This window comes from Limulus polyphemus, unplaced genomic scaffold, assembly GCF_000517525.1.
Source record: "Limulus polyphemus unplaced genomic scaffold, Limulus_polyphemus-2.1.2 Scaffold1, whole genome shotgun sequence".
Classification (NCBI taxonomy): domain Eukaryota; kingdom Metazoa; phylum Arthropoda; class Merostomata; order Xiphosura; family Limulidae; genus Limulus; species Limulus polyphemus.
This window is the reverse complement of record NW_013665611.1, coordinates 168,207-178,631: the sequence shown is the minus strand read 5'-3', so window position 1 is coordinate 178,631 and position 10,425 is coordinate 168,207. Positions and strand designations below refer to the sequence as shown.

At 31.9% G+C, this 10,425-nt stretch overlaps 1 protein-coding gene across 1 annotated transcript in view; it reads left to right on the top strand.

Moving 5' to 3' along the window:
- Positions 1-10,425, top strand: part of LOC106464376 (histone H2A.V) — a 19,947-nt gene that overhangs the window by 6,343 nt on the left and 3,179 nt on the right. Inside the window, exons 3-4 of the mRNA XM_013924545.1 lie at positions 4,161-4,274; positions 7,610-7,739. Of these exons, the coding sequence (XP_013779999.1) occupies positions 4,161-4,274; positions 7,610-7,739 (244 nt within the window). The remainder of the gene's footprint in view (positions 1-4,160; positions 4,275-7,609; positions 7,740-10,425) is intronic.

Below are 10,425 nucleotides of genomic sequence, written 5' to 3'. Positions count from 1 at the left end.
AATTGTACTGTTGTGTGTATATTAAAACTTATTTGTGTTAAAAACAAAGACGGTGTGTATCAATCTTGTTGGCAAATATCGGCATATATTGAAATACTAAATCCAAAATACAATTTAACTACTAAATTGAAATTATCAGTTAACTTGACTTCAGAATATTTGAAATTCTAATACGTAACATGACATAAATCCTTCTTCAAGATAAGTATTTACTTTTTTTCTTTTTTTTTACTATATACAAAGACTGTTCTTAGTTCATACACAAAGTTTGCTCCAAAATTTGCAGTCCCTTTGATAGCTTCAATGCAGAAGCTGTAGTTCTGAAGGCACAATGCCCACATCTTGATCCTAGCACTGTTGATCTTGCACCTCTGAATCTATGCAAGTGGCTAATGGTCTGTTTGAATGATGAACTCCTTCATGTATAGATAATTCTTTTTCTTTTCTATGGCTATCTGTCGGTCCCCCATTTTATGTCAAACTCCAATACAGTATATCTGATGTAACACTTGGATGGTCTAATTATGAGGCCTGCTGCCCTCCCTCACTCACTGGAACAGCTGACTAAGTCTCTTCAGGTGGTCTTCCCATCCTGCAGTGTGTATCAGAATGTCATCCACATAGTGTTCAGTGTTGGTGATGCTGCGCAGCATCCTACTCATCATGCGGTTGAATGTTGCTGCTGAGATGACTAACCAAAATGGCATCCGCTTAAATTAGTAACATTCATCTGGTGTCACAAATGCTTTCTTCTCTTTAGATCTCGTCTCCATTGGGATTTACCAATAACCTTTACTGAGGTTGAATTTTGAAAAGAACCTTGCCCCATCTAGTTTTGCCATGATGGCCTTATGGGTTGCCCACAGGTTCAGAGTCAAACTTCGTCATAAGGTTCAGCTTCCAGAAGTCTATGCAGAAACAGTTTGATCCATCCTGGTTTTTCATGAATATATCTGCATACTGGCACAGTAGGTCTTGTAATGCTTTTTTTTTTTGCCTGCCAGTCAGTTTTTCACTGAAGTTGACATCTTTGTATGTCTCATCTTTACCAAGTGGTCTTAGGTCTACTAGGTCCTCATCTTCTAAGAGAAAGTCACTGTCTTTTGTTTCTGATCTATGATGGTCACACCTGCAACATCCATCTCTGTTTCAAAAGCTTTACCTGTTAGGTTTTTTTTTCTCTCCCAGAATACTTCTTCAACAGGTTGGCATAGAAGATCTTGGTCTTCCCATTCACATTCACCTTGTAGTTCATTCTGTTTAGTACTTAAAAATGTCCTTTCCATTGCATTGTAAATTTGTTGTGGTCTGTGGGCAGCAGAACTAAGACCTTTAGTTTAACCTTGAAATGTTGATCCTTGGTTTTCTTGTCATAGAAATGCTTCTGACTGCCTTGAGCTACATACAAATGCTGTTAAGTGAGTTGACAGGTCTCCTCCAGTTGGTTTCTGAGGTCTAACACATACTGGTATGTATTCCTTACTGCTGACTCTTCTTCTCCCATCCATAGCTCTTTCAATATTTTCATTGGACCTCATACTGTTCTTCCATACAGTAACTCAAATGGTGAAAATCCTATACTTGCTTGTGGGACTTCTTGATAAGTGAATAATACTGCCTGCAAGTACCTGTCCCAGTCATGTGGTCTCTCTTGGCACATCTTCTTGAGCATGCTCTTTTAAACTCCATTGACTCTGTCTCACAAAGTCCATTAGATTTAGGATTGTATGGGGTGGTAAAGAGTTGCTGAGTTCTGATGAGTCTGCACACTTCCTGCATCATTTCTGAAGTAAACTAGGTCCCTCTGTTGCTCAGGATTTCTCTTGGAAAGCCTCCTCTGCAAAATATCTCCAGAAGGGCTTCTGCTACTCTCTCTATTTCTATCTTCACCAGTGCTGTTGCTTCCGGATAACGTGTAGCATAGTTGACTATTGTCAGCACATACCGATTGCCCTTGTCAGACACAGGCTCTAGTGGTTCGATCAAGTCCACAGCTACTCTGCTGAATGACTCTTCTATGAAAGGCATCTCTCCCAATGGCACTTTAGTTACTTTCCCTCCAGGTATTAATCTTTGGCAGATGTCACAAAACCTGCAGAATCTACTCACATCTCCGATGACTCCTGGCCAATGGAAGTTACTGGTAATTCTGTCTATCAGGAATCATAACTCGTACTCTGATTTGTGCCAAACTCCATAATATTACCTATTTCATAGCTTTTCAGACCATTTCCTACTTCCTCAAAAATTGTTTCTCATCTTGTAATTTAAATTCTTTTTTTTTTCTAATTCTGAGATGAACATTTTAGCTATGGTTACTTGGATTTCAGAATTTATCATAAAGATACATTTTGTAGATTCAGGCTTACTTTCAGAAAAAATATTCCTTTGATATTGCCAACTTATTCAAGAATTTACCTAACAATGCAATTTTTAGATTGTATTATTTTAGTTTTATTTTATACTTTTATATATATATATATATATATATCAAAAACTACTTTTAAATGTGTTAGATTGGGAGATATTAAATGGCTAACTTTGTTCGACGAAGTGGCTTTTTCTTGCATTGTTTATCCCTGTGAAAGACTTAGTACTTGTAGAATTTTAGTATATGGACTAGAGCTAGACAGTTAATTAATCAATTACCTATTCAGATCGATTAATTGAAGTTACTATTAAACTGATTAATGTCATGAAATAAATAATCAAAATTTGTGTTTTTCATTATTACTTTTTTTTTGGGTTATTCCATCTATCAAGTAATCCAAATGTTGCCATTATGATTTTTGAATAATTCAATAATGATCAGCTTAATGATTTAGTGTGTCACAACTCATAAAAATAATAATCAAAATTAGGGTTTCTGATTTTTATTATTTTTTGGTTATTCCAAAGTGATCAAAATATTGCCTTTGTGTTTGTTTGTTATTGAGTGCAAAGCTACACAATGCTCCCCTATGATTTGAGGGTCTCGGGTTTGATTCCTGTTGCCACCAATTTTGCTATATTTTTCATCCATTAGAGTATTATATTCGTTTCCTTGTTATTTTGAGTGATGTCAGAATTACTGAAGCTGTCTGCTGCAATCCTTAATTTTGAACTGCCAACCGTAGTAAAAAGTGACCAACCAGTAGCATCCACTGCCAACAAAGATGATAAGCAGTGAAAGATCACATTTTTCCCTTGGAAACAATAGCAAATTGTTTGTAAATGTGTAATCATTTTGAAATTAGAAGTATGTATTTATACTTTCAACCTTAAGCATGTGTTAAATAGTTTATTACTGTTTAATGTTCTGTACTTAACAGTAACTCCTTGGAATTCTAAGTTCTCATCCTTTTGACAAAATACTTTATTTAATGTCTAGATAATGAAAAATAATGTCTGTTTCTAAATCACATTTATTAATTCTTCCTTTACATGACATTGCTGAATACAGTTGACTCCTCAAGCTTCATCTGGCCACTTTCATTTAAGGAACTCGTGAAAGTGCCACATATAATCGTGCATGTGTGTGAATATGTTTCATTCAACACGAACCTATGAAACTTGTGTCTCCTTGCTTTTATGTAAAAATAAGAAAACTATTAACACATACGATTCTGGTGATGATCCTACTGTTATGTTGGTGTGAGTGGAGATTGAAGCTATAGTAAAAGTTTGAAATTTAGCAGCTACAATGATTGGACAGCTTTTTTGAGTCATGCATAAGCACCAATCAAGCCCGATTCAACCCAAAGTGTGATAAAGACAAAAGCATGTGTGAGATACAGAGAAATGATTTTCGTATATATCATAGGATATTTTTGTTTGAAACTACTCAAGGAAAACCATTTGTTCAAAGTGTGATAAGAAATATGTTTCTTTAACTAGTGTTTCAACACATTTTTTTCAACTTCAAAGCTTTTTAACTTCATTTTTCATTAACACGTCTTAATCTTCTCTGAAAAATTTTCATAGTATGTTTTGTGTCTAATGCATTAAATGTATTTCTTTGTTATTTTGTTACTATATATATAAAAGAAAAACACAACTCAGTAAGAATATTTCACAAAAAATACCTTCTTTTATTAATCTTAGTATCATGTTATTAAAAATTTTAATTGACAAGTTTTTGTCAGTTTTAACACAAGTATATATGTTTGACTCTTTAACAGTTTCCAGTTGGTAGAATTCATCGTCATCTTAAAAGTAGAACAACCAGTCATGGACGTGTGGGAGCCACTGCTGCAGTTTACAGTGCTGCCATTCTTGAATATTTGACAGCAGAAGTGTGTAGTTGACCTTGCAAGTTTTTTAATAGTGGAAATATTAGTGATAGAAATATCTAAACATAAAAACCTGTTAAACCATCAAAAATAAATTTTTAAATAGCACTGTTTCTTTCTAGTGCAGAAATAACCTGTGGTGTGTTTCTGTGTTCACTTGAAGAAAATTTATCCATAAAGTCACTGTACAATCTTGTTCTTATAGTTTTCCACATACACCACAGTAAAAAGTAATCCAAAAAAAATATATACACATTAATGATAGTGCCTTGCTACATAATATTCTATTATATTTTAAGTTGTTTGTGTGTGAAAATCATGCTTTATAATATAAATTAAGTAAAAGAAAAATCATGACGTATGAAAAGATAGAACTAATTAAATAATGGTTGCTTGAGGCAGAGAACAGCTGCTTGAAACTGGGGATTTCAATAAAGAAGAGGTCTGTAGCAGTCAACAAGGTTAATGCCAAATATTACATTTGATGATTTAGACAAGACCATGGGGGCTTTGAAGTAGTTGCTTTTATAGTTAGGGCTTTAGCAAAACTATTTAACCCTACCAAGACGGGTCTTCTTATGGTCACGGGTCAAAGGCCATGTCATCACGTTTGTAGACTCACATTCAAAATTTTATTGAAATATTTCATGAATGTATATCAATAAGTTTGGTGTCAAATTGCAGATTATAATTCAGATTGTAGTATTATACATTAGTTAATTTCTTAATTTAAATGTAAATATTAAAAAAACCTAAATATTGATTTTTGTTTGTTAATTGGTATGTTGAATGCAGCATTGGTTTAAATTAGATGTTTATGATGTACAAATACAAAGTCTATAGTCTCTTATGAATTAGATAATTACTGTATTGACAAGCCAAAATATAAGATAAGAACCTCCTATCTTTTCTGTTTTCTGAAATATTAATATATTTATTAAATCAACCAAGGTGGCCCCACCCACCTCTTACATATTTGAAAATACTTGCTTACATATACCTACTTCACCCATTGATGTCTGTATAACCAATCAAAAGTTCAGAATGTCCCTAGTGGTTTTCTCAGCTTTTTTGAAGTATTTGGGTGGCAAACTCTTTCTTTTCGTGCTAGATTCCAAGCAGTTAAGAAAACATTAGTGAGTTTGACAGTGTAAGTGATTTTCTGAATGCTAATCAGTTTAATCTCTAAAATTGATTATGGTAATATCTACAGAAATATTCTGTTTTGTTGCTGTTTTTTAAGCAAAAGACACAATTAAAACAATCAAAAAGTTTCCATAAGTATATTGGGATTTTTATAGTTCTTCTTGGATTAGTGTTCAAGATATATATATATATATATATATATTTAGTGTGCACTACTGAATATGCACTAATTTTAATTTCTTGATATTGTCAGGGTTTGATATGTATGTGGGTGAGCTGAGGATTCTTCTACAGTTGGTGTATGTTACTTATTGGTGATAAAATTGATGATAAATGGACAGCACACACTCCACTTGTTTTAAAATAATATATTGAAAACAAGTTAAACATATTTACACAAATTCTTTTCACTATAGAATATCACAGTTGTATTTTAAGCTCTAAATAATTCTCTTTTTCTTGCCAAAAGTCCACTTAGGCCGATTCATTTACTTTAGACTCCAATTGTCAAGACAAATTATTTTTCTCTACTTTTATCACAATATTATCAGTGAATAATTCACTTATGTTATCCCATGGGTTACCACAGTTGTATCCTGAACTTAAAATAATTGTCTCTTTTTCATCAAAGTCCACACAGGTGGGTTCAATTACTTTAGAACACCCTTTGACAAGACAAATTATTATTCTTATATCTATCAAACTGTGAAACTCACTTTAAAATATCACCTATTAAGGCTTATTACACACTTACTGGCTAACTTCATGTTTTGAAATCTTTCTCTATTTCTACTTTATTGCTTTATCATTTCATCGCTGCTATTTATATATTGATCACTGAGGTCTGGAACTTTCTGCAAAGTGCGTGAACAGAACCGATTGAACAATACTCAGTTAAGGTAAGAAGAATATTATTGAAAGTTTGAGTAATGTGACATGAACAATATTAGTTAAGCCTCAACAACAATGTATTGTAAATACAACATACAACTTGCTGAGTTACACAACCAAACTTGTCATAACTATCTCTTTTAAAATAATTACTTTCAACTCTCTTGTTATGAAAACTAAACATTCATGAAATATTAACTAGCAAAATAAATTAAATAATAGCATCCTACACTAAACAGTCTTGTATATCCAACAGATAAATATATGTGCTAAAGCATTTTCAAAAGTTAATATTTAAGTTTGGCATGTTTGTACTTGATTCAGAATTTACAAACTTTGTTTTGTTGTTTTTTCTGTAATAAGCTTACATAATGTATTGCTTAAAATTTTTTATCTTTCTACTGGTCATAAACATGCCCAATAGCACTGCCAGACATTTCTAAGAAGACAGAGGATATGAGATGAATGTGTCTATATGGGTTGAACATGTATTGATATCTCAGTAAAGCAAGAAGTTTAGAGGTTGAAATTTTGTATTCTGGCATGTCAAAATCTATAGCATGTGTTTCTGATAGGTTGAACAATAGGAAGCCCTTGCAAGGGAACAGAAAATATATCTAAGTGAAAAGTCAAACCACCACCAAGTCATGACTCTGAGAGGTGCAAAATGAGAATTTATTTAAGTATTTCCATTTGAAATAAAAAATTAAATCTTATAAAAGATAAAAATTGGAATTATAAACTACATTTCAATGCCAAGCTTATTGATATTAAAGTAGTTTAAGTTCTGAATGAAACTCTTAAAAAAATTGTGACATGCATCCAGACCCACACACATCCATAGGGCTAAAGTCATTGATTAATCAGTTATCTAGTACCACTAATTGCTCAGCTGTATCTCTTTGTTAATGTTACACTAAGCTTAATAGAAGCCACTGTTGTCTGAGTTGTTTTTTTTCATATATTTTGGGTAGATTTTTCATTTACTCTTTATATTTTTGCTAAATTTAAGAATTTAAAATACAGTACAATTATAGTGCATGTTGTAACCAAAGTTAGTCAGCTAAAACAACTAATAAAGAACTTATCTGTCATTGTACCAGAAAACCTAATTTTTGATATGATTTAAGCAGTATAAACAATCTGAAGTTTTAATCCTTATTATTATTACGAAATGAGAAAAAAACTAACACTAGGTTACATATTGAAGGAGTGTTTCTCAGTTTGTTTTCTTTCTTTTTTGTCTTTTATATAAACAATCATTTATTGAATTGCATATCTAATGCAATGAAATTTTGTAGGTATTAGAATTAGCTGGAAATGCTAGTAAAGATCTCAAGGTAAAAAGAATAACCCCAAGACATTTACAGTTGGCTATTCGAGGAGATGAAGAATTAGATTCCTTAATCAAAGCAACCATTGCTGGTGGTGGTAAGTACCTACTTTCTTGACAGTTTGAGGACTTTTTAGTGTCTGCTGTAATCTCAAATGTTTCTGAAAATTAATAGAAACTAAATTTAATTTCTTAGTTCCATAAACAAAAATCCATTTTTACTAGATGCATATTATCTCACTTATTGCATAACTGTTGCATTAGTATAGCTAACATGATTCTATAAGTAGTTTTAGTGCACTTAGAATAATATCACAAACCTGAAATTCCATTGAAAGCTAAATCTATAAAATGCTTTGCTTTCTGCCACATTTTCTTCTTTTTGCTAATTTTTAACTTTTTGTTAAAACATGATACAATCTCTCTAAGTATTAAAAGAATTTAACATCTAGCAAGAAGCACCTAATAACCAAATAAGTTTTGTGAATTAGAAATATAATTGTTTTCTCATTTGCAAACTTAGAGATTGAAATATTTGTAATCAAGATGAGAATTTTGGGCTTAATTAGACTTGACTATATCAAGTTAGCTTCCTTAAAATTTTGGTGTGGTAAAAAAGTTATTTCTGTTAGGGCTGTTTCAAAGGTTCAATTGCTAGCCAGGAAATCAAAGGTAGTTCTAAACATTTGAAAGTTTGTCCGATTTGTTTTTTTCTCTTGTTAACAGATAATGTTTGAATGATTGAATAATAATCACATGTTAAATGTTATTCACATGGAAAGTTTAATCTTTTGATTTGTATAATGCCCATTACTTAACACAGAATCTCTTCCTCAACCAGAGGCAAAGTAGTTTTTGGGTAGAAGCGCAAGGCACAGGAAGTTCTGGTAATTATTTTTTGGAGATGTTACATACACCTTTAGAAAGTCGAGAATCTGCTGTATTCAAATATGCAATCCATATGATGGTAATCTATTTTTGTTGAGAGTTTTGAGCAGTCAAAGAGACACAGGGTTTCAAAATGATTGCACCACTTAACAAGCAATAGTTACATACATTAATTGATTATCTGTTTGTTTTTCTTTTTTTTTTTAAATCATATTATGTGACCTTTCTTCATTGTCTGCTTGAGTTTGGAGACCTTGTTCTTGATCTTTATATCTGGTGTAAGTCTACTATTTTTGAATGCTGACACAGTATCTTTGGGCTTGATAAATGGATTGGCTCATTGAGGGCTATCAAAAGTCCATTGTGATCACATCCACAGCAGCTGAACAGGTTGCAAGTCAAACACCTCGGAACCTTGCACGTGATGATAATTTGGCAAATAATGATGATTGATGACGACATGCCAAAGAGTAGCAAAGTTCCATTTACAGTCAGTAGGGCTTGAAGCTATCTACTGATGATCTTTTGGGCTCTGGCCTGAAAATCAGATGCAATGACAAACAAAGAAGAAGGCTCGCATAGCAGATCTTTTTGGTTACACAACAATAAGTATTGTCATTAATTATAGGGTTTCCACTGATGATGTGGCCAATCATAACTCAATCAGTTTTTGTCCAACTTGGAAACTGTAAAGTGTAATCATCAAATTTTATATGCTACATTCTATATAAGTGACACAAAAAGTAAATTAATCGCAGACTTTGTTTTTTCTATTCCTTGCCATCAAGGTACCTCTGGTTGAGTGAGAGATCCTGTGTTAAATAAAGGTTTTTTAAAACAAAACATACACATCACCAAAACATTATATGTAACAGCTCCTTCCATGCATTGGAGTAGATCATTATTACATGAAGTTACATTTAGCAGTACTTTGCTTCAGTAAAATGTACTGAGTATCTAGTGTACAAAACATAGAAATTTTATTTTAAACAGTGGATACTTTTCACAGCCATACTGTTTTTCTTTTACTTTCTTGTTATAGTTGAATATCCATATTTATTTTCTCACTGAAGTTTTACTTGTATGTGTTATGTTTTGCTGTTTATTTATAATTATTTTTTTATTATTATTACTGTTTATTCACCTGCCTTTATTCATTGTATTTGTTTAATTTAATCACTAAATGTTAACAAAAAATTTGACCAATAATAACACACTTTCTTGGAACTTTTTTGCTATAGCTGAAGGTCTGTACTTATTTTCTAACTAAACTACGTGTGTTATTCTATTCTATTTTGCTGTTTATCTATTGTTATGTGTATTAACAATCAGCTGCAGTTCTTTTTAATTGGCCATAGTGGGTGCTTTTGCAATGTAAGCTTACTGTATGTAATACATGTATGAAAAAAATGTGCTTTTTATGCTTGAAATATAAAAACGTCATTACTGTTCTATATAACATATTCTTAAACTATATGTTAATGTTTTATTTAATCTGTATGGATTACTTGCAAAATAAAACCAATTAAATATAAACTAGTAGTTATGGTGACATCATCAGTATATTATGCAAATTAGTACCATTGAAGGCTTGACCCTTCTTTCAATAATATGCTCCAAACCTTCGAATGTCAAAATCTACCCTTTGTTAAAGTCCTAATTTTTATTGTGTCAGTGATCGTAAATAAAGTGAAACTGTATGTAGTGTTTTTTTAAATCAAAACAAAAAATGTATAGTTTTATGAAATAAAAAGTTCATTGGAAAGCTTTATAAAATGTAGAAAGATGTTATAATTAGTAATTGAAATCAGTGACAGAAGTTAACAATTTTCAAAGCTGAGATGTCATACCAATACAGTGTATGAAAAATAAGATATTTGCAAACCATACAACAGG